Source organism: Hyperolius riggenbachi, chromosome 11 (assembly GCF_040937935.1).
Source record: "Hyperolius riggenbachi isolate aHypRig1 chromosome 11, aHypRig1.pri, whole genome shotgun sequence".
Lineage (NCBI taxonomy): Eukaryota > Metazoa > Chordata > Amphibia > Anura > Hyperoliidae > Hyperolius > Hyperolius riggenbachi.
In genome coordinates, this window is record NC_090656.1 from 177,265,750 (window position 1) to 177,291,839 (window position 26,090).

At 45.3% G+C, this 26,090-nt stretch overlaps 1 protein-coding gene across 1 annotated transcript in view; it reads right to left on the minus strand.

The window, feature by feature from the left end:
* Positions 1-21,084, minus strand: part of CHD9 (chromodomain helicase DNA binding protein 9) — a 246,922-nt gene extending 225,838 nt beyond the window's left edge. The window contains 2 exon segments of the mRNA XM_068259704.1: positions 2,699-4,223; positions 21,064-21,084. Coding sequence (XP_068115805.1) covers positions 2,699-4,108 — 1,410 coding nt within the window. The 5' untranslated portion in view covers positions 4,109-4,223; positions 21,064-21,084.
* Positions 21,085-26,090: the final 5,006 nt, after the last annotated feature.

The following is a 26,090-nucleotide window of genomic DNA, read 5'->3' on the forward strand; positions in this document are numbered from 1 at the left end:
CGCACGGAAGCGCTGTAGCAGGCAGAACTCACCTCCGTCCCTGCGTTCCAAGCGCCGCTGATCTCCTCCCGCTCTGGCTGTATAGATGCTGATACACACTGCTTCCGGCTAAACAGGAAGCAGTGTGTAACAACATCTATGCAGCCAGAGCGGGAGGAGATCAGCGGCGCAGGGACGGAGGCGAGTTCTGCCTGCTACAGCGCTTCCGTGCGCCGCGCACTCTGCATTTGAAGGGGGGGGGCCCCGGGGAGAGGAAGGAAGGGAGGGAGAGGTCGGGCTGCCCTCCCCGCAGCAGCGGCTCCCCCCTTCATTATGGGGGGGGGGCACCTACCTGATCCTGGGGGGGCAGCTACCTACCTAATCCTGGGGGGGCAGCTACCTACCTAACCTATCCTGGGGGGGCAGCTACCTACCTAACCTATCCTGGGGGGGCAGCTACCTACCTAACCTATCCTGGGGGGGCAGCTACCTACCTAACCTATCCTGGGGGGCAGCTACCTACCTAATCTATCCTGGGGGGGCAGCTACCCACCTAACCTATCCTGGGGGGGCAGCTACCTACCTAATCTATCCTGGGGGGCAGCTACCTACTCTAATCTATCCTGGGGGGCAGCTACCTACTCTAATCTATCCTGGGGGGCAGCTACCTACTCTAACCTATCCTGGGGGGCAGCTACCTACTCTAACCTATCCCGGGGGGCAGCTACCTACTCTAACCTATCCCGGGGGGCAGCTACCTACTCTAACCTATCCTGGGGGGCAGCTACCTACTCTAACCTATCCCGGGGGGCAGCTACCTACTCTAACCTATCCCGGGGGGCAGCTACCTACTCTAACCTATCCCGGGGGGCAGCTACCTACTCTAACCTATCCCGGGGGGCAGCTACCTACTCTAACCTATCCCGGGGGGCAGCTACCTACTCTAACCTATCCCGGGGGCAGCTACCTACTCTAACCTATTCTGGGGGGCAGCTACCTATTCTAACCTATCCTGGGGGCAGCTACCTAATCTAACCTATCCTGGGAAAAGCTACCTAATCTAACCTATCCTGGGGGAAAGCTACCTAATCTATCCTGGGGGGCAGCTACCTAACCTATACTGGGGGGCACCTACCTCATCTAACCTATACTGGGGGCAGCTACCTAATCTAACCTATACTGGGGGACACCTACCTATCTAACCTGGGGGCACTTACTTGTCTAACCTGTATTCGGGGCACCTAGCTAGCCTATACAGGTGGCAACTATACTGGCTACCTATATTGGAGGCACCTACCTAACTAACCTATACTGGGGGCACCTACCTATCTAACCTATGCTGGGGGCAACTATTCTGGCTACCTATATTAGAGGCACCCACCTAGCTAACCTGTACTGGGGGCACCTATCTATCTAACCTATACCGGCGGCGCCTGCCTATCTAACCTATACTGGGGGCAACTATACTGGCTACCTATGCTGGAGGCACCTACCTGGCTAACCTATACCGGGGGCAACTATACTGGCTTACCTATGCCTGGCTACCTATACTGGGGGGACCTATAGCTGGCTATAGGGATTTGGATATGTGTGTGCGTCGGGTGTTGCCAGGGGAGGGGGGCTGTTGTTGCCGTGGGGGGCCATCATCCAGATTCCGCATCGGGGCCCAGAGGTTTGTAGCTACGCCACTGATGCTAGCGGCTGCTTTACTGAGCGAGGAGCTGCTTGTTTGCCATGGTCTTATGAACCAAGTATAGATCATGGAGTACGTGTTGCAGCACCATTGTGTGAGTTGGGCACCAGGTGGTGCTGCTAGTAAAAGTATTGGTCATTTAAATGAACAATATTTTACTATATACGTTCCCTGCACCCACTATCACATGAACACTCCCCTGCTAGTGGGCAACAATGACCCCTCTATGTAATATGGGGGTGACCAGACTTCGCTTACCTACACAATCTGTTCATAGTATTCACTCATAATACATGGAAGTGGTAAAACTGGCCAATCAAAACTGGATGTGTGTACCGGGTTTAACCTCCTTGCACCTAACACTAACCTCCCCTCCTAGTACCTAATGCTAACACTCCCCACCTAATGCCTAACACTTACCCTAGAACCTAAACTACAACTATTTGTAGCTGAATGTCTACACCAGGACTGTCCAACTCCAGTCACCATGGGCCATACCCATGCCAGTGTTTGGGATGGACTGAGAATTTAGAAATATGTTCTACTTGATGAACCACACCTTTCCCGATTCAGTCCCATCAATGAATTTGGAGGTCTTCAAAAAATGTGAGGGCCTCGGCCCTTGGGGACTGGAGTTGGACAGCCCTGGTGTACACAATAGACAATCGGCTCCTCTTAATAGTTCCAATTATAGTAGCCAATCTGCTACTGCATCAGGCACGCAACTCATCGCCTAGGTGCCCGATTACTGATAATTAGCACAGGTATTTAGTATAGGCCTAAAAATCCCAGCGCCCAATTCACCCGATTCCTAAATCATTTAGGTCCTTACTAGGTCTCTGAGGAGTTGTGACATTCCACCATCACTTTTCATTAGTTTTACAAAACCAGGACCTGCAAGCAAAGACCAGAAAGTCTCAAACAAATGGAAGGAAGACCTAAAAATTTCTGTAGAACAATAGCACACTAGCTGTTAGAAGCCAAACACAGTAAAGAAGAACAAAAAAGATAAACAAAAACAACTACCTTTCCCTGGGAAGGTACATGTCTGCCAGGGGGATTCACATGATTGGATGCAGTGGAATTCCAAACAGTGTTTTGACCCAGGTGTGGGGGATTGAGCAGATCGCTGGGAATACTCAGGTGCTGCTGTTCACTGGGAGTCTCTGCATGGTGATGCTCTAGCACAGTATGGTGGGAATTAGAGCTTTCTTGAGAATAAGCAGAGTCATCAAAATGTGGCAGAAGATCTCCCTGTAGTAAATCCTCTGGATCGAGCCCAGTAAATGGCTCAGCTTGTGCATTTACTTGCTGCAGTAGGTTGTCTTCTAAAGGAGAAAAGCCATTACTCTCCATATGGTCATTAAAGTGACTCAGCCGTACCGAGGAACCATCTTGAGCTGGGAAGTTGATGGTCATGGGAGACATTTTTGTTCCATTGTAGTTACCCTGAGAATGTGAAGGATGCACCATATGGAAGTCACTAGAATGCAACTGGTCACTAGGGTTTAGGATATGTTGACTAGATTCCCGCCTGGACCCCAACTCCGGAAATCCTGGGCTTTCATTAAAATCAGACAAAGAATGTGTGCCATGATTCAGCTGGTTGTTAGAGAAAGGATAATGAGCTGAAAATGGAGGCGTAGCATTCACAGAACATGGCGCCGGAGAGTGGCTATCGAACGTACTCTCGTGTTGCGTTCCAACCGGATTGCTACAAAAGTGCAATGATGCTGCTGATTGAGAAAAGTGTTCTAAAGGCAAAGAATCTTGTGAATTGGTAGGGTTACCCATGGGAGTCTGCTGAGCATTAGAAGTCCTATGTGGCAAAGACACGTTAATAACATCTATGAAGTTTTTGGGTTGTGTCATGGGGTCATGTCCTGCATTGTTACTGTTCATGTTGTGCTGTGGCTGCGGTATCTGGACCCGCGGCTGTTCGTTGGTGTGAAACAAGGCAAAATCATGGTGCGTTACATATCCTTTACTCTGCTGCATAGCCTGAGAAGGTCCATGTTGGTGGAAAGGGGAGCCATTTTGAGTTCGGATACTCGTGGCAGTCTGGTGGCACCACATGGGGCTTCCATCATCAGAAAATATACCGTTGCCTTGACTTGGTGGATGTATCGGAGAGCAGCTGAACTGTGATCGCGGCGATAGGACGCTCTCAACCGGACTATTGTAGGACTGGTTTACCGGATGTAATTTAATAGAGTCAAATTGACTGAGTGCATCGTATTCGCTGATCTTTTGGTCAGTTTGTGAATCCTGCACATGGTTTAAGGAATCAACATGGAGCGGTTCAAACTCTGCTTCGAGGTTCAGTTCATGAACCAAAGACTCAGGATCATGCTGACCAAAAGCATCATCAGACAGGCCCAACGTTTCATCAAAGAGATTTGCGTCATCAAAAAAATCCATCATGGGATCAGTCATTTTGATAGGCTTAGATACTGTCAGCGTCTTTCTTAATAATACTTCATGTCACGACCCAAGCCATGGTGGTGTGGTTCCTCCAAAAGGCATATTAAACATGATTACATAAGGTATCCTGAAAAAGAACAAAAAAAAGTAAGTGTGTACACTGCAATAATTTCACATAAAATGTTATAGTATTGGAAAATACACTTTCTGCTCAAACTATCATGCATTTTCACACCCAATAAATGCTTTAGATGTTAAAGGATAAGTATCATTACACGACACTAAAAAAAAAAAAAAAAAAAAAAAAAAAAATTCATGAAACGAAATATTCTTCCCAAAATTTTATTTCTAATATTTACTGCTTCTGAATTTTTATCTTAAACATGGTTTTCACTTCTAGCTTGTGCTGGTGGGCTTCTGCTGTTTCCTGACAGCTTCAGACTAAGGGCTGGTGCACACCTGAGCGGTTCTGAAGCGTTTTTTTAAAACGCTTGCAGGGGGAAAACCGCTTGGCTAATGAAAGTGAATGGGATGGTGCACACCAGAGCGGTTCGTTTTTTTCCACCAACGCAAACTCAGGGACTGCAGCATTTTTGAGATTTCTGAGGCGTTTCTGCCTCAATGTTAAAGTATAGAAAAGTGGAATACAGCTCTGAAAACGCTAGATCAGAGCTGTTTTCAAGGCGTTTTTGTTACAGAAGCTGTTCAGTAACAGCTTTACTGTAGCACTATTTGTAATCTGCTACACAAAAACGCTAGGCATGTTTAGAAAACCTCTCTAAACATGCCTAGAATCGCTCTGAAATCTGCTTCAAAACCTTTAGCGTTTTGCAGATCTGCTAGAGGTTTTTGGTGTGCACTGGGCCTATCTCACATACACACACACACACACACACACACACACACACACACACACACACACACACACACACACACACACACACACCTTCCTGGTGTTCTGTACCCATGCATTGCAGTGTTTACTATCACAGTATAGTCAGTTCTTCCTGTTGTAGCACCCCTAGAGGTAGGCAGTAGAACGTTTTGCGGGAGTGATTTTCCCGCGATTAACGCGAAAAAAAATCACAGGACACTGCGGCGGTTTTGGAGCGATCACGATTAGCGTGCTTTGCACGCTAATCACGATCGCAAATCGACGCCGAACCGATGCATGCAGCGCGTTTGCGGTTATCGCTAACGTTTGCGGCAGTAAGAACACCGCCACTTGCTACAATGTGTAGCAGTTTTAGAAAACCGCTAGTGGTTTGCCATGAGCGGGAATCGCGCGATTCCCGCTCAGGTGTGAATGGGACCTTATACTCTAAGGCACTGTTGCCCAACCCTGTCCTCAAAGCCCACCAACAGTGCATGCTTTGTGGAAATCCAGAGGTAGTTAATCAACACTGCTGAGACACTAATTACCTCACCAGGGAAGGTTTGTGGTTTTCTGCAAAACAAGTATGGTTAGTGGGCTTTGAGGACAAGGTTGGGAAGCCCTGCTCTAAAGCCGCATCTACACGCATAGACACGGCCGCGATGTTCCTTATCAATAAGGATATTAAAGAATTGATAAGATCCGACAGGACGGATCTTGCTTCCGCCGATTCCCTGCTCGCTCCCCGCGAGGGGACAATGGCAGGGAATTGAGCGGAAGATAAGCGGCGCCGGCGGGGACGAGCGGGGAATAGAATGTGGCGCACGCGCGGGGACGTGGAAGAGGCGATCCGGCAGCTAATCGAGCCTGCCGGATCGCAGCCTCATCTACCCGTGTAGATGAGGCTTAAAACAGACATACAAGCACATTATTCTCACACACATCCCTTTTGTGAGGACACACTCCCATCATGCACCAACGAACAGTACACATCACTCACTATACCCATGCAACATGTCACTATAGTGCTCGTTCCCCACCGAGCACCACCTAACAGCCAAGCTTAATCAGCATGGGCGCCGCTGAGCAAGCCCCAAACTGCTCTACACACAGAACTGATCATGAAGAAAAACCCTCACAGCAAAATATGCGATTAAATTTGAGAGTTGAAAAGTGAATCAGTTTCACTTTTCAATAGGTGCTGGAGCAGGGAGCATAAAAAAAAAAAAAAAAAAAAAAAAAATTTTTAATAAATGCTTTTCATTCGTCTGTATTAATAAAAAAAAGTTGAAGTGAGAAGAATATGGAGGCTGACCTATATATTTTCTTTAACCAGTTGCCTGGCTGTCCTGCAGAGCCTCCATCTCTAATGCTTTTTAGGTACAGACCCGGAACAAGTATGCAGATCAGATATTTCTGATAAAAACAGCTGCATGCTTCTTTAAGGCGGGTGACTCAAACACTACTGCAGCCAAAGAGATTCAGCGGAACTTGCATTGTTAAACCGGTTCGGGGCCACATGTAGATAAAACTACGCCGCACTTTTGGTTGCTTACAGGTAAACCGTGACCAAGGATTTAAAGAGAATCTGTACTCTAAAATTCTTACAATAAAAAAAGCATACCATTCTATTCATTATGTTCTCCTGGGCCTCTCTGTGCTGTTTCTGCCACTCCCTGCTGCAATCCTGGCTTGTAATTGCCATTTTTAGGCAGTGTTTACAAACAAAAGACATGGCTTCTAACAAGAGGTGATAGGCTTGAGAGTAGCTCAGTCTCTGACTCATACAGAGCTTGGAGAGGGTGTGTATAGCTTCTGCCAATGACACGCAGTGCAGCACATTCCACACATTCCAGCCTCAGCCGACAGAAGATTAGATCATATAACAGAGATAACACAGCCAGTGTGCAACTAGAAAAGGCTGCAGTAACACAGATCACATTAGAACAGGTATAGGAACTTATAGGATAGAAGAAATAAGGCTGAAAATTGTTGTTACAAAGGTTACAAAGTCTCTTTAACTTCATCCCAATAAGTAGCTGATGCCCCCTTTCCCATGAAAAGTCTTTACTTTTCTCAAATGGCTCATCAGGGGGCTCTGTATGGCTGATATTGTGCTGAAACCATGGTCCTGACAGTTTTCTGTCTGTGAGCCTTGCTGCATTGTGGGAAATAACAGCTGTTTCCAACTGCCAAAACTGCATCATCTCTTTCCACAGACATCACTTGCCAGGAGTAAAAATGTCACCATGTTATAGGTGTCAGAACGTAAATCAGGGAGAAGAAAGATTTTACAATGGGCAAACACTGACTAAATCATTTATAAATTATTGTAAAAACGAAGTACTTTTTTTCATTATGTTATTTTCACTGGAGTTACTCTTTAAAAGACCGTATCATTTGCCAATAACTTTATCGCCATTTATGACATCAAAATGATCTATACATATTTTTTTTTTGCCACAAATTAGGCTTTCTTTGGGTGGTACTTTTTGCTTAGAATCATTTTAACGGCATTTTAAAAGGGAGTGATAAGAAGGGAAAAAAAAAAAGTATTATTTCTCAGTTTTCAGCAATTATAGTTTTAAAGTAAGATGTGCTATGATAGATAATCCCAACATTTGCCCATTTGTCCCAGTTATTAAAATGTTTAAATTGTGGCCCTAGTATACTGTATCGCGACAATATTTTATGTGGAACTAAGGGTTTTTTTTTCATGTGTGTTTCTTTATACTAGATCAAGGATTACAAGCCTTGATTTCCAAAAGTAATAGTGATATACCTTAATGACATACATATTAAAAAAAAGAGCTGAGTCCCTAAGGTAATTATTTATGATTTTTATGCTGTCTCTTTAAAAAAAACAAAAACAAAAACCCAACATTCACTATAGTTATACTGATAAGCTGGGGAAACTGGGGGTTAATATTGGGTAACTATTCTTTTTTATTATTAATTAACATTTGTAGATGTATTTTTATTTTTGGTCACTAGATGTCCCCATAGTATCCTGTCTACTGAACTGTGAATAACAATCGGCATCTCAACAATGCCAGATGATTATTCACTACTGGCACTGTGATCAGTGAATGGGAACACATGTTCCTATTCACCGATCAGACCTCACCTGGGGAGGGGTCAGAAAGGTTTAAGTGCGCTGCTGTAAACAGTGCGATACGTGTATCTACGACCCTGGCGCTGAAGTAAAGTCCACAGGGGCGTAGATACACAGTACATTGGCGGTAAGCAGGTTTAAGAGGCACTGTAGTGACAAATAGAATGTTGATTATATAGGATACCCAGTTTTACGTTAATTATCCTGGTTTTACCATCAGAAAACACTTCCTACAGCGCAGTTTATAATTCCTCATTCTCCATACCAATATAAGATGGAAAACCCCTAATACAAATCTTATAGACCTAAACCAAATATCCATATGACATACTGAACCTATGACTCACAAACAACTATCTTAATAACTATCTAGCTACAACTTACTGATGGGACTTTATAATACACATTGATCTTATTGAATTATACGTCATAAGAAGATAACTAACAGTTTGTTAACACCAAGATGATATCTTGGTTTATAATGACAACATTCAATCGCTGTGTTTAGAACTATACCCAGTCATAAAAAGTTAAGAATAATAACCTGATTTTCTACATAAGATGTAATGTTACACTGATTTATTGATTTAGCTTTATAATATCTGGTAATACACTGTTATGACTCTTATACAGATAGGTTATGTAAGTAATTTCAAAACATTTAAACTTCTTCTGAAATGTTTCATTTATTTTTGAAAAAATCTATAATAAAAACTATTGTTTAAGAAAACACTTCCTATATCTATAGCGTGCTGTATATTGGTATGCAGGCCCAGCACTTCCAGTGATACTCAACCTAGGCTGCTGACCCTACTCCCAGGTCTCCCCCAACTTTGCATTACCCTGAAAAATTGTCGTCAGTGTAGCAACTCACCTGTCCCAACGGGCGTGCTCCTCATGGCTACAGTTACTCGGGGATTCCTGCCAGCCAAATCTTTTCCGTGACCCAGCGGCATGTAATTACGTAATAACATGCCCCGGGTCATGAAGGAGAGATGCCCGAGTGGATGAAAAAGGGAACACAAAGCCAGGGACTAATGGACGAGCCCAAAACTTTGCAGGGTACCACAGTAAAAATGAGGGGGGGGGCAGGGGGTAGCAGCAGCTAGCTTGAGGGATCTATTGGTTGGTGGGGGGGATTTGGTAGCAACAAAAGGGCTCATAGAGCTCCTGGGGGGGGGGGGGGGAAATAACTGTCAGGGGGCCCCCAGATTAATTTCGCCTGGGGGCCCCATTGGAACTAGAACCTTTGCAGAGGATGGAGGAGACAGGCAGTAAGGCCTGAAATTTGTTTTTTCTCTTTTGGCTTTAATACATTGTAATGTCCAACTCTAACATATCCTGTGTTGTTGTAAAGTACACAAAACCACAAAATGTTCCAGTGGGATTTGTTCAAATCATACATAATGCATGCTGCTACATACCATAAATATTTGACGTTTTTTCAGTGTGTCGATTTCAAAACGTTGGACAGCGCTGGCTTAGAGGTTCATTAGCTTTGTTGTAAAGGTGGACAAGCCCATCAAAAAAAAGTGTCACTTCCAGCAATGAGTAAAATACCCAACATGCAAATCTTTATTGATCCAAGTAGAATTAAGTGTGGCCTATGTTTCCAGCTGCTGGTTAATAAACCTACTTCCTGCAAACTAACTGGCAGCTACTGGCTCTGACAAGCTTGTAGACAAGTTAAACGATTTTCCTCTCCTGGTTTAGAAACGCACAGCCTAGCAACTCTGTTTATAAGGAAATTGGCAGCCTCTATATCCCTCTTAGCTACCTACCTGAACTCTTAGGCCTCTTTCACACCAAGACGTTGCATTTTAGGGGACGTTATGGTCGCATACCGTGCCCCTAAAGCAACGCATGGTGGTGTTGAAGTTGGACGTCAGATTGAGCTGCGTTATACGGCTCTTGGTGCGCTGTTTTCTCTCTATACTTTGAACCAAATCTTTGAAGCATTTTACTAGGGAAGCAGGAGTGCAGCAGAGTGAGAGGTGCAGGAGAATGAGGGCACATTGAAGGTGCTAATGGGGAAGGGAGAGATGCAGCAGGAAGATTGTGCTTGTGCACAGAAGCTGCAGTTCCTGTTTCTTCCAGACTCCCACTGTGAACCGAATCGTTCATTGTGATGACCCGGATGATTCGACTCACGAAAAAGATCTGGATCAATGATCCGAATAGTTCATGATCTGGACAACACTACAGTGGAGTGAATATTAATTAGCCATGTGGCTAGACACAATGGACTCTCCCCTCCTCCTCTCATGACATACATTACTGAGCATGTGCAAGCAGTCTAACGCAGCCACATAAGAGTATAACGCACAGCATGATGCACTTTCATTTAACGTGCAGCGTTATACTCGTATGCAACGTGTGCACTGTGAACAGCCCATTGATTTTTAATTGCTGCGAGTTGGGCTGCGTTACAGGCTGTTGTAACGTGGGACTTTAACATCCCACTGTGAAAGCAGCCTTAGGGCTCGTACACACGCCGTACTACAGGGAACGATGAGTCCTTCAGACCCTCCCGCTGGGCGGGCGGACGTTCCAGCGACAGTACAGCGTGTGTAGTCTGTCAGGCAGACTGATAAGGCTGTTTCTGAACGATCCGCTAAGTGGATCTTTCAGAAACAGCCTTATCAGTCTGCAGACAGACTGTACACACACTGTACTGTCGCTGGAACGCCCGCCCAGCGGGAGGGTCTGACGCACCCGTCGTTCCCTGTAGTACGGCGTGTGTACGAGGCTTTAAACAGGACAGAAAGATAACAGAGATAAATGCACTCTATGTGTTTAGAGAGTTTAGCCTGTTTAATTCCCCCTCATCTGTGACTAATAAGTTGTAATTTGATCTCTCCCCCGTCTCGCATGACTGCCATTGCAGAGATGGCAGATAATCTAATTTGAAAGCACAGGATGTTAACAATATGTCTGCTTCCATGAATCAGGAAGTAGAAATAGTGCACATATATTGCAGGATTTGTATTAGCTGCAACAAAGAAACGTTTTTGTTTAAAGGTCATTATGCTGGTGTGTATCCTTTAGTGCAGAGAGGACATTCTGAGGTGAAGGATCAGTGCAGGCGTCAGGCACCAAGCCCTTATACAAAGAAGCTGGCATATTCCATTTTCCTTACTAAAGGTCTCCTGTAATCATGGTAACTGCTACACCAGCCTAGCTCTTCAGGACCAAAAACTGCAAAATACTGAAGCAGACACACAACAAATGATGTAGGGTTTGCGGCTCTTTAAGATGCATCTGGTTTGTTGTGAACTTTTATTAAGCTGCTGTTATCTTGTCTTGCCTGCCTGGCAGCTGGAGCAGGGAAGTTCTCGTGTGGCATGGCGGAGACTGATAAATGTAGAAAACGCAATTCATGACTGGGAGCTACAAAACAAAATCATGCACGCTAACAACATTAAAGTAGATCTGTCATGCAAAACTGAGAATTAAATTCTTATTAACAATGCAGCCCAAGAGAAAATGAAGTACTTATACAGAGAGAAACAGTGGTATATAAATACTAAATAGTAATAACATGGCTTTGCAGCACTGGAATCCTAGGACCTATTACCAACAGATAAAGCTGAAACATGAGAGCTTTCCATATGTATGCCTGAGATATTCAGTCCCCTACCACAACACCAAACACAAACTTGCATTCAGTCTGGCCTCAGAGTATGTATATGAATACACACGTGTGACACTGCAGCATAGCAGCCCTAGAGTTAGTATATGGGTCTGTGTAACATTGGAGGATAGCGGTCCCAGAGTGTGTATAAATCTGTGCAAGATAGGAGGTCCCATAATAGGGCTGAACGATTTTTGGTTTTAAACCGAAAATCATGATCAGGCCCAAGATGACCTTCAGATCGTCAAAGCGGCTGCTTTCGCACCAGTTACCAGTTCTGCCCCCAGCCTCCTCCACCAGTAAAGTTTAAATCTGCGGATCTGGCTATATACACAAAGGTGGAGCCAAATCTGGCTTTATACTCTAAGGGAGGGGAACAAGGGGGGGGGGGGGATCTGGCTATATACACTAAAGAGGGATCTTTATCTAGAGCACCTATAGTTGGCTAAACTATACTGGGGGCACCTATACGTGGCTACCTATACTGGGGGAACGCATACTCTCCATCGATGTGCATTGAAAATCGTGAATCGCAATTTGTGGTAGAAATCGTGCAATTCAAACTTTTCCTAAAATAATTCAGGCCTAGTGTGTATACATGTCTGGGACAGCTATCTTGCATACAAAGTGTGTAACTCTGCAAGATGGCTGTCTCAGACATGTATACACACTAGGCCTGAATTATTTTAGGAAGAGATTTTGTGAAACTGCAAGATAGCAGTGTCAGATTGTGTACACATCCCCACACGACCTAGGCCCTGGATACCTGAAGGATTTGTTGCAACTGTGTCACACCTCCCACAACCTCAGACCAAATGGATTTAATAACTTGACCACCGCCAGAGTTTAACCAAAAACCTTTGAAGCCAGAGCTTTCAGTCATGCTGCCCCTACCCTGTGGAATGACTTGCCTAATTTAATCAAAACAGCTCCAACCCTGGACACGTTTAATACAAAACTGAAAAGCCACCTGTTTAGTCCGACATTTATGATCACATAATTATTCTCCTGTACCATCACTATGTACTGATCTGAGACAAGCTTATACATTCTAAGTGCTACAGGAGAAAAGCGGTTTACAAATGTGTCATTATTATAAATTTGTGTGACACTGCAAGGTAGAGTTACCATAGTATGCATACATGACGGTGAGACGGTGGGGACCGCTATCTTGCAGTGTCACACAGAGTGTGTATACATGCCTGTGTGACACTGCAAGATAGCGGCCCCAGAGTGTGTATACTGTATGTGTGACACTACAAGACAACGGTTCCAGCGTGTATATACATCTGTGTGACACAGCAAGATAAGAGGTCCCATTGTGTCTATACATGTCTGGGACCGCTATCCTGCAGTCATACAGAGTGTGTATACATGCCTGTATGACACTGCAAGATAACGGAACCAGAGTATGTATACTTGTCTGTGTGACAGTGGAGGAAAGTGGTCCAAGAGTAGGTATACCGTATGTGTGTGTGCGCGCAACACTAGAGGAACCAGAGTATGTATATTGTATGTGTGACACTGCAAGCTAGCGGTACCAGAGTGTGTGTTTACTGTACCTGAAACATTGGAGGAAAGAAGTGCCAGAGTGTAACCACTATCATGAAGTGTCACACATACAGTATACACAGAGTGTGTATACTGTATGTGTGATGCTAAAGGATAGTTGTCCCAGAGTGTGTATACTGCATGTCTGACACTGGAGGATAGCAGCCTCAGACTGTGTATACTTTGTGTGTCTGTGTGACACTGGACAATAGCGAACCCAGATTGGACATTACTGTATGTGCCCATGTGATACTGGAGGGTGTATACATATGCCTGTGTGACAGTGCAAAATAGCGTTTTCAGAGTATGTATACTGTATGTGCGGCTCTGGAGAATAGTGGTCCCAGAGTGTGTATGTCTATGCATAAAGCGTTTTGATCTGAGAGGGATCTACCTGATGGCCATCTGTAGTGTATAGCCACCTTAACCACTTCACATTCCAGGTATTTTACCACTTCCTGACAATTTTGGCTGTGTCACTATTAATACCACAATAAATTAATTACTTATGCCAACAAACAAATACATTTTTTTAGGATAATCTAGGGTTGCTTTGGGTAATATTTTTCCCCGAGTTGTTTAATTGTACAGGCATTTTATTGGTGAAAATTAGGCATCATTGTAAAATTACACTTTTCATGTTTCGACAAGTGGCAGATGTTAAACAGCTCAAAAAACATTATTTGGCTCACCTTGCTTAAACATGCCATGTTTCATCACTAGTTGGACATGTAATGCACTATTATCACCAGTCCGTAGCGACTTGATGCAGTCGCTATGGAGCATAGATTGTGAACCCCAAGGCTGTATAGACATTGCTAGGCAACAGCATACTGATGCATGTATACAGTAATTGCTACAAACGGCAGCTGTTACAGAAGTCCATGAATTTTCAAGGACAACTGAAGTGAGGGGCATATGGAGGTTGCCATATTTATTTCCTTTTAAAGCAATACCACTTGCCTGGCTGCTGATCCTCTGCCTCTAATACTTTTAGCCATAAACCATGAGCCAGCATGCAGCATATCAGGTGTTTCTGACTATTGTCAGGCCTGACAAGATTATCCACATGCTTGTTACTGGTGTTATCCAAATGCTACTGCAGCCAAATAGACCAGCAGGACTGCCAGGCAACAGGTATGGTTTAAAAGGAAAAAAAAATATGGCAGCCCCCATATTCTTCCCAAGTTAGATGTTAACCATGGGTGGGTGTGGGCACTTTATTATTTAATGGGACAATGTCACTTAAAACATTATTTTTTGTTTTAACTCTCAATGAATAACTGCTGCTATTGAGCAATCATTCACCTTAAAGGAATACTGTGGGGGGGTCGGGGGAAAATGAGCTGAACTTACTCAGGGCTTGTAATGGTCCCCCGCAGACATCCTGTGTTGGCGCAGCCACTCACCGATGCTCCGGCCCCGCCTCCAGTTCACTTCTGGAATTTCTGACTTTAAAGTCAAAAAACCACTGCGCCTGCACGCCCGTGTCCTCGCTCCCGCTGATGTCACCAGGAGTGTACTGCGCAGACACAAGACCATACTGGGCCTGCGCTGTGCGCTCTTCATGACATCAGCGGGATCGAGGACACGGCAACGCAGGCGCAGTGGTTTTCAGACTTTAAAGTCTGAAATTCCAGATGTGAACCGGAGGCGGGGCCGGAGCATCTGTGAGTGGCTGCGCCAACACAGGATGTCTGCGGGGGACCAGTAGAAGCCCCGGGTAAGTTCAACTCATTTTACCCTGACCCCCCTACAGTATCCCTTTAAGCCCTGAAATCCACTAGAACGCACAAAACGCCATCGCTAGCGATTTGTGATAGCATTTTGCAAGAGATTTTGGGAGCGATTTCCCTGCTCATATACAAATTTGTTAGAATGGAAATGCTCCCAAAATGCTGCATGTCCTGCAATCGCGATTTCCTTAATCACAATCGCTCTACTGGAATCTGTCCCATCCATTTACATCGGCAGAGTGTTTAGGGAAAAATTGCTAGCGATTGAAAGCACTCCCTTAATTCACAAAAAACGTTCTAGTGGGTTCCAGGCCTTCGACTGGTGCACGCATGCGGGGAACGACGGAGGCGTGTGTGTGCACGAGCGTGTGGCAGCTGGGTTAGTGCACAATGGGACCCTCATGTCACACAATCTTTAGGGAGGCAAATTTAGAAGCGAGTCACATCCAAGAACAGCAAGTGGTTAATGTAACACTGAAGCGACATACTGTAAAAGGTCAGATACTCTATGGAGCGAGAAGGACTTCTCAGTCACCTACTTCCAGCACTGTCGCTCCCACTCCGCCACCTATCAATATCTTCCTTCTGGTACATTTGATTGGATTCAATTGACTTATTGAAAAATCGATTAGGCATCGATTTCTAGCAAATTCAATCAGGTGGCTTCAGAATTGCTTTAAATCTGTGCATGCATGCAGAGCTTGTTTTTAACTGTGTACAGGGTCCCAACAAATGAAGGAGAGCTTTGGTGTCAAATCAAGTTTTAATCTCAATCAGAAAATCCTTCTTAGAATTTCCCATTTTAAGTGTAGCTATTTTGAAACCAATCCTGATGCAATTTCCTCCCTGCCTGATTATGTATGCATTGCCCACCTTCCACTATAGAAAGCATTGTCTCAGCATGAGAAATAGTGGCCAATCGGAGAGGAACAGAGGTGTGGGAGGGGAAACAGGAGGGAAAGAGGCTTCAGCCAATCAGCCTGCATTAGTCAAGTCTGAGGGGACATAGAACAGCAAAAAAGGACAACTCAGCATGCCCTGCAACTTCCTTTTTGTGTACCAAATAAGGCCCGGTTCACATTAGCGGTTGTGTGCCAAACGGACCGGATAACCTGACCGGATCCGGACCGGATCCGGATCGGAACCGTACGGTTCTGATCCGGATCCGATCCGGATCCGGTCAGGTTGCATCAGGTGGTCATCAGGATGCAATCCGGATCCGTTTGGCAAAAGTACCTAAAAAAACAAAAAAAAAGTTGGGGTCTGGGAGGTCAGCAGAAGGGGGACCTGTGGAATCAGGCCCTCTGCTGCTTAGCACTCACCTCCACCTGCGACATGCTGCCAACATCTCCGGATCCGGATCCAGCTGTGCTGCTCCACTCCAAAATGCTTCCCCATGTGTCCCCATCCAATATCGCCGCAATAATCCGCATAGGAAGTGGGGTAGAACATCCGGATTTCTCAGCCAGTGTGTTGTGCGGCCTCCGGTTCCCATTGGTGTGTATTGGCCGGATGGTGCAGTCCGGCTCCGCCCCGGATACGGCTGCCGGAGGAGCCGGAGGAAAAAATAGCGCATGTTGGAACGGAGGCCGGAGTCCGGATCCGGTCCGGCTCCGGTCCGGCTCCGGTTCTGCAGAACGGACCCATGTGAACGGACGCATAGGCTTTAATTGCTATGCCGTGCGTCCGTTCCGTCCGTTCTGCAGGCGGTGCGGCTCCGGCACGGCGATTCCGGAGGGCCACCGCAAGTGTGAACCGGGCCTAAGAGTCAGGTAAACTGGGGAATAATCATTTATTAACAAGAAAAGTACCAGTGATTTTAACTTTTGGATTGCCTGGTTAGCATCCCTATTACTTGTTTACCAGATAAAAATAAAGAATTGATTTTTTATTTTATGACCAACAGTTACACTTTAAGAAAATAAACATTTCTATCATGTGTTGGGTGAATAACTGAACAGCACGTATCTGTACTCAAATCATGTGGCACATCAACAGTAATAATGGCAGGAAAAGGAATGTCCTTAATCTGATTGGAGGCCACAGAGCTATTCCCTTACACAGCACAGGTGTCAGGTAATGCTTCATGGGAAAAGGACATAACATGGTGTCTGAAGCTGGAATTGCATTGTAATGTTGAAGGTATGCAGTTTACCCAGAGATCTAACTCGCCCTGCTTTAATCAGATCCTTCCTTTTAATTACTATCCATCTCCAGCCTTTGCGTTCCCTTCCAAAAATTGGTGCCACATGTCTATATCCTGTCATGCTCAATCTTTTATGAGACAGCCCAGCATCCTTAAAACGAGCTGCTGCTTAGTGGTTTGGGATGGAGAGGGGGGGGGGGGGGGGGGGGGAATATAGAGGCAGAACCGAAAGTCTCTAAAATGCTGCAGACATTAGATCCACAACTATGTGAAGTAGACTATGCGTGTTCCAAAATACACAGAATGCACATATACAGATGAACATAAACAAAATGAAGCTTAAAGTGGGACTCCAGCCTAAACAAACATACTGTCATTAAGTTACATTAGTTATGTTAATTAAAATAGATGAGTAATATAATCTCTTACCCACCCTGTTTTAAAAGAACCGGCAAGTGTTTGAGTTCATGATGGCAGTCATCTTTTTGGTTGAAAGGAGGTGACAGGGAGCATGAGACAGTTCCAACTGTCCTGTGTCCTGAGCACCTCTCCCAGTTGCTAGGCAACATGAACAACATATGAAATCCCATCATGCTCTGCACAGCATCAGGGGAAAAAAGCCTGGGCTTTTTTTCTTTGATGGGTGGAGCTTAGCTAAAAATGCAGCAAAAAATTATGCTTTGGTAAGAAAATCCAAGTTCTGATGCTGTGAAACCGTTAAAGAAACACCAAGCCTTTTCAGTTCTGCTGAGTAGATTTTTAGTCCGGAAGTTCACTTTAAGCAGAACTTAAAGACCGACTCTAGGCATAAATCCTCCAGTGTTCTCCCCAGGTTCTTTTAGCTGGGTGTTACACCAAGCTAATTTTAGTGAGCACCCAGCTGTCATCGGCTCGCCTCCTCATGCTCATCCTATGCTGTAAGCAGAATTGTGCCAGCCCTGCGTCACCCCCCCACCCCCCCCCCCTCACACCCCACCCAGGTATTTTTTCATGCCACCCAGCTGGAAAATAATAAAATTCTGGGGAGAACACTGCTTCAACACCTGTTTTCCTAAACACTTTGCCATTGTAAATAAATGTAACAAATTCCACAGTAGCGATTGCGATTAGCAAAATCTCAAATCACAGCATTTTGGGAGCGATTGCGCTTCAATGTAAAGTATTGAAGCGCTGGCTCATGAATCCCTACACATAGCGATTTGTGCAGGGCTGTGCAGTTGGTACAAAAATCATTCGGCAGACTCCTCATTTTATGAAACTGACTCAGACTCCAGGTACCCAAAATTGCTCCGACTCCTCGACTCGGACTCCAGCCCTGGATTTGTGTGCAATTTTAAATTACAGCAAACTGTAAAAAAAAAATAATAATAGATTGAAAGGAACAATCAGAATTAAAAATCACTAGACAATCGCTGGCAAAAAAAAGCTTACACTTTAAAATTGCTACCAAAATAGCAGGAAAATGCTCATGAAACCACTTACAAAACGCAAATTAAATTTGCGATTTGTAGTGGGTTCACACGGTTGCATTATAGTAATGCACTCCTGCAGTGGGTCACCTCTAAAATGCACATGAACAAATACAGTGAAGCATACGTTTCATTGCCTGTATGCTTCACTGTATCTACTGTGCAACATTTACGCAGCGTTCATATGCATTACAACTTTTGTTGCGTTGTACTAACATCACAACATCCCACTGTGAGCCTCAGTCAGTGAAATCAGGATCTGAATAAAATCCCCTGGAACTTGTGCCTTGGGAAAAAAATAAAAAAAATAAAAAAATTGTGAGGGTAGGCTCTTATCCATACAGGTTCACCACCTCAAGTTCAGGTATGTTTTTAAAGGTTCTGTAGTCTGAATTATATTTTACATTTGCAGAATATGTCAGTTGATCATTAACCAGCAGACAAAACCAAAACAGCTATGAAGGACTATGGAATAAAAAAGTTAATGATTAAACAGAAAAAGGAAACAAACAGCTTTAGTCCTATGAAAATAAACAGGATTCTCTTTATAGGGACAGTCTTCTCTTGTCTCATATTGTGTAAGGCTATGCGAGGAGTTTATGGAAGCCTCCATCTTCTCTGTCCTGCAGGTTGACGTTCCTGCAATGAAAGAGTGTCCCTGGCCACCGCAAATGCATACTTGGAGATGTAACCACATCAATGCATTACATCTCCCTGCATGCATCATGGCGGCCAGGGAGGAGCTACATCATCACCGGACGAAAAAGATGGAAGCTTCCATCTAGACAGGGGAAATACAGAGAAGCCCCCCAGTAGGCAAGTAAATGTCTGATGCAAGGAAAAGTCCACACACCTCCCTTATAGGCAAGTTCCCAGATCTCAGTATAAAATGAGATATTTGCGATAATTCAGATTTAACCACTTGAGGACCCACCCTTTACCCCCCCCTTAAGGACCAGCACTGTTTCAGCTGATCTGTGCTGGGTGGGCTGCAGCCCCCAGCACAGATCAGCGTGCAGGCAGAGCGACCAGATCGCCCCCCTTTTTTCCCCACTAGGGGGATGATGTGCTGGGGGGGGGTGGGGGTCTGATCGCTCCTGCCTGCCGGGTGTTGCGGCGGGGGGGGGGGGGGGGGGGGCACCTCAAAGCCCCCCTCCGCGGCGAAATCCTCCCCCTCCCTCTCCTACCTGGCCCCCCCTGGAGATCCGGGCTGCACAGGACGCTATCCGTCCTGTGCAGCCAGTGACAGGCTGTCTCCTGTCACATGGCGGCGATCCCCGGCCGCTGATTGGCCGGGGATCGCCGATCTGCCTTACGGCGCTGCTGCGCAGCAGCGCCGTACAATGTAAACAAAGCGGATTATTTCCGCTTGTGTTTACATTTAGCCTGCGAGCCGCCATCGGCGGCCCGCAGGCTATTCACGGAGCCCCCCGCCGTGAATTGACAGGAAGCAGCCGCTCGTGCGAGCGGCTGCTTCCTGATTAATCAGCCTGCAGCTGCCACTTTGCCGACGCACGGTATAAGCGTGCGGTCGGCAAGTTGTTAAGCGAGCAACTGTGGTTTCCCATGATGCATCACTGCCAAATATGCGAAACATATGCCCCTGAAAAGCCAGGCGCACATCCAGAACCGCTGGTGTATAGGGAGCCTGTATTTTACAGAGACATGAATCCAGCATGCATCCAGTCTGTGTTTTGGACTTTCTGGCCCTCTTCAGTGCATGGCGGGGACTGATACAGCTCTATAGAATAGGGCTTGGACCATGGCTCATGGGGCTCGATTCATCAAGCTGTGCTTCTAAGGCCCCTTTTCCAAGGACAGTTGAACTGTGTGCTCAGCAAGCAGTTACCAGGCAGCAGTGAGCAGTTGTTAGAGTTTGAGAGGCATTTCACTGCCTATCAACTGCCTGTGGAAAAGAGGCCTGAAGCAGCGCAGCTTAATGAGAGGAGCGCTATAGCTCAGCGCACCCAATGCTGCAGTAGCACAGTGTAGCATGCGTTGGTAACTTACACGCGCTCCTTGTAACTAACGGCCGCTCCACTCGTCCTGCCCTGGGCCCCTTCGGGTCCAGTGGCTTTCTAGGACATGATCCCAGCACTTTGATTGGCCCAATAGTGATAACCAGCCAATTGGGCCAATCAACGTGCAGGGATCACATCCATTAAAGCCACTGGACCCGACGGGGCCCTCGGCCGGAGGAATGGAGTGGCCGTTAGTTACAAGGAGTGTGCGTAAGTTACCAACGCATGCTACGCTGCACTACTGCAGCAGTGTGCGCTGAGCTAACGCTCCTCTCATTAAGCTGTGCTGCTTTAAAAGCGCGGTTTGGTGAATCAAGCCCATGGTGACCCAGAACTACTAGGAAACTATATTGGGCTAAAAGAGACCAAAAAGCCCTTTTACTGAAAAGCAACACTGAATATAATGGTCTGAATCACCCACCTTAGGCCTCTTTTCCACAGACAGTTGATATGCAGTGAAATGCCTCTCAAACTCACAACTGCTTGCTGCTGCTGCCTGGCAACTGCTCACTGCTGCCTAGTAACTGCTTGCTGAGCACACAGTTAAACTGTCAGTGGAAAAGAGACCTAAAACAGGCATGCGTTTAATCCAGTCCTCAGTCAGAAACACCTGATCTGGATACTTGTTCAGAGGCTATCACGAAAAGTATTAGATGCTGATGAACCGCAGGACAGCCCAACAATGTGCATTGTTTAAAAGGCAATATATGTCAGCCTCCATATGTCTCTCACCTTGGGTTACCTTTATTTGAGCAACGGCGGATTCCCATGATACATCACTCTTGAATATGCAAATCTCATCTATGTTGCTCACTTAGGGTTAATTCTCGCTACAAGAGCTTTTCTAAGCGCTTTGTGGTTTTAAAAGCTCTTGCTAATGTAATCCTATGTTGTGTTCTCACTGAAGGGATGTGACTTTATAAAAATTCCCCATAGCATTGCATTAGCAAGAGCTTTTCAAATCACTAGCATTTAAAAAAGACCTTGTAGTGTGAATTAGCCCTTAAAGTAAACCAGAGCTAAACTAAATGCAAAAATCGATACTTACCCACGGCTAGTCGGTCCTCTCACGGTCTGCCGTTCAGCCACTGTAATGTTAGGAGAAATGGGCAAAAATACCTTTGAGCTGATATGCACAACTAATGAACAGGTTCCCCAAAAGCTAGCAGCAGTTATTGCATGCTGGGGAGGAGGGAACTCCATCTCATAAAAGCAAATGATCATATATATACAGGACTTCTGCCACACATAAAACATGTAAAGTTGCATCACTTTTTACTCAAAGGCCAACTGTAGCAAGAGGGCTATGGAGCCTGCCATATTTATTTCCTTTTAAACAATAGCAACAGCCTGGCAGCCCTGCAGATCTATTTGGCTGCAGCAGTGTCACCAGAAACAAACATGCATCTAATGTCATATTTGACAATGTCAGAAACATCTGATCTGCTGCATGCTTGTTCAGGGTCTATGGCTAGGAGTATTAGAGGCAAAGGATCAGAAGGACTGCAAGGCAACAAGTATTGCTCAAAAGGAAATTAAGCCTGGCAGCCTCCATAGCCCTCTTGCTACAGTTGTCCTTTAATAAATAAAACAAACTAAGTTCTCCCCCAAAAAATCTGCTTGATCTGGGTTCCAATAATGGGGCGAATGCGAATGAAGCCTTATTATATACACGATATTATACAAGTAAGCAGCTGAAACCACAGACCCACCAATTTCTCAAAAAAATGTTTGAGATTGGACATGTTGCAAAATTCAGTCCAAATTTACCAAGAATTGTGTGCATTCAGTGGTTAACTGTAATACTAACAACAACACATGGATCTGGTTTGCCACCTTACGGCACACAGAACGCAGAGATAAGACAGTCTACTCTTTCCAAACGAGTAGTTGCATTGCCCATAGCCAACTATGATGCAAACAAATAAGCCATAGTGAAATTGATCAGACACTGAACTGGTCTGCTCCACTGTGTGTCAGGACAGAACGAAGCAGAGATGGGAACTGAGCAGGTCTAATATCACCCAGGCAAGAGATGCAATCAACAGATCAGTTTATAATTCCAGTTATCTAGTGATCTCTAGCCCAAGACGACCTTGGTAAAAGGTCTCAAAGACCGTTGGTCATTCGAAAACTCAAAATTAGGGAAAATATAAATAACAATCAGTTAGGTATTCATTTTCATTTGGAAAATTAAAAGTACCGGTACATCTGCTTTCTATGGATAACTGTTCTAGTGCTAATGAATCAGACTCAATAGCTGCAACATTTCAGAAGGGCAATGAGGACAGGACAAATCATCTTTTGTAATTTTTTCCCTTGCTCCCGGCTACACTGTAGATTGCTCCTTCACTCTGTCATGCTGTTGTGCTGCATTGTTTCGTCGTTGTATTAGTGCCAGGTAATGACTGAATATGAAGGAAGTGGCTGAGACACTAATGGCCCATACTCACGGGCGAGAAATGTGGCCTGTCGCCAGCACACGTGAGCGTGTGGGCGACAGGCCGGCGACAGCTTCTCGCCAGGTCCCTCCGCGTACACACGCGGAAGAGGGACCAGCGGCAAGGCGGAAGCTGTCGCTGACGTTCCTCCTCCCCCCGCCGGAAGCTCCATGTACCTACATGGAGGTTGCTGTCGCTAGTCCGCGTACTCACGCGGACTAGCGACAGTTGCGGCGGGGGGCAGCGGCGACTGTCGCCATGCGATTGAAAGTTTCAATCGCATGGCGACATGAGCGGCGGGCGACAGTTCGGGGTGCGCGCGTGTGCGACGGCCCATACTCACGGGCGACCTGTCGCCGCAACACGCGCGCGCCGCGTGTTGCGGCGACAAATGTCACTCGTGAGTATGGGCCATTAGCCTGTAACTTGTCTAGGAGGAAGGATAGGCAAAAGTGCTACTGCTCCAGAGACAGAAATGAAGAAAGGCTGGGCTAAGCCAATCTTACTGTACTTATTTGGTTACTCTAAATACCCACAAACCTGTGCAGAGCATCATCTAGGCCAGAGGCCTACTGACGCATTTTCCGAGGGGTTTTTCACTTTCGAGGAATCACTGCAATTCCCAAAGCAGTACAGTGTTCTCCCCAGAATTTTTTTCCAGCCGGGTGGCATGAAATAGTAGCCGGGTGGCATGAAAAAGTAGCCGGGTGGTGCAAGTTGAAAATGCAGGGCAACTGTGCTTACAGCATAGGAGGAGGTGAGGAAGTGAGCCGATGACAGCCGGGTGGTCATCAAATCTAGCCGGGTGGAGCACCCGGCTAAAAGAGCCTGGGGAGAACACTGCAGTAGGCTAATGAAAGCAAATGGCCCAATTTGCCAAAATTGCAATTGCGGTTTCTGCACCATTTTGGAGGCCTGGAACCCACTAAAAAGCGCTATAGCTAGAGATTTGTGATAGCCTTTTGCAAGCAATTTTGGGAGTGTTTTCCCTGGTCCTATACAATTCATTAGAGTGGAAACGCTCCCAAAATGCTGCATGTCCTGTGATTGAGATTTCTTTAAATCACAATTGCTGTAGTGTAAGCTGTCCCAGCCATTTACATTGAGCGTTTAGGGAAATCGCTAGTGATTGAAAGCTCTCCCTAAATGCTCACAAAAATGCTCTAGTGGGTTCCAGGCCTCAATGATTTGACTCAGGGAATGCAAGGCCCCAAAATCGCCTCATATTCAGAGGCAAAATGGCTCTTAAACGCAAATTTCCAGTGTATTCCAGCTCTTACTGCAAGCAGCAAATCATGGAACAAGCCAGTCGGCCATGCTGTTCCAGTACTTCCACCCCTGGCTCTGCACCAACACAAGAAGCAGGCTGTGTGCACATCAACAGGGAGAACAACGCAACAGAGGACAGTCACTATGCATCAGTGAAGAGGGAGCAGAGCCTAGAAGAAAACTTTTTCTGCTCAGGGAAGGCAGAGCTGTGTGCAATAGCTCTGCCTCCTATCCAGTCAATCTCCGCCTCTCCCCGTGCCTCTCAGTGAAAGAAGACAGAGGGGCGGGGAGAGGCAGAGATTGACTGGATAGGATGCAGAGCAACCACGCACAGCTCTGCCTCTACCAGGAAGCAAAATGCTGCGATCCTGGAATTAATTTAGTGCATTGCTGGGGCATAAACACATCGTTCTGCCACGGGGATGCGGCAAATCAGTTTGGATTTTAACACTAAAGATTCTGGCTGCAGAATAAAAAGTAGTAATAAAAAAAACGCTTTAGACTCTCTAAGATTGCAGAGGACCCTGTGCTTTCATCTATGCTGCAGACAAGAACATGGATGGAGCACATAGCAAATCATCCATGCGTACAAAAGTAAACACGCAGAACAACAAAGTAAAATGTTCCACAAAGTCTGAGAAGAAATATCTCCATGTCAGCTTCTGCTCCTGAGAGAGTGGAGGATGAAACATGCACAGTCTGGCCTGAAGAATGGAGGACGAGAGACTTCCTGTTTTATACATCATTCAAAGCTTCATACTCCAAACAGAGGATGTTTACTATATTATTACAGAACTGAAAGAACTACCGCAAGTCAAGGTGTATATCACTATCACGGGTCTTCTTCAGAGGCCAAGATGCTTTGTAAAAGGATTTCTAGTTAAAAGAACAATGAATCTCAGCATATTAAAGACCCCTCGAAGCGTTTCTTTATGAAAAGGTCTCACGTGCTAATTTTTTTTCATGTCTTTAGCACACAGATTACTGTAACTTTTATTCCCCCATACTGTCCTCGAAGCAACATCCACAATTAGGATGTTATGCAAAACACATTTTTCTTCAGTGAAACTGATACAAAAAGGCCTCTATGTACAAGGCTCGAAATTGAGAACTAAAATGTAATCATCATAGCAGTCAAACAGAAGACGGCAAATTAAGTACACTTCAGGTACACTAGATATCTCTAAAAGTGCTCCGCCCCCCCCCTCTAAAAGTGCTCCTACCGATCCCCCCCTCCCCCCAGCCTCTAAAGGTAAATGAGCTGGATTTTTTTTTGTAATGGATGCCTATAAATTTACTTTTCATAGGTTGCTACATAATCAAATACACCTTCCCTCAAAAAACAAAAAAAAAACAAAAAAAAAAAAACATCTTCCAAAGACTATCCTAACTTATGGAAGACAATTAAAGACTATTACTTATTTGCTGCAGGCTTACCACTGAAATAACTCACTATGCATTTACCACACGTTTTCAAATGGAGAAAAATCTTTCAGAATTGATAAGAGGAAAATACCTCATGAGATATTTTACCTACCAAAAAATATTTACCTCAGAGCTACCAGAATTGAGCCCCATGAGTTAAATATTGGCTTTTCCAGCACTTAACCTAACCTTAACCCTTTCCTGGAGGTACCTAATTTTAACTCACCTAAAAGTGCCTAACACTAAAAACTTTGGGGCTACTCAATTCTAATAGTTGTAGCCGATTGTTTGCGATTCCATACATTCCTGACTA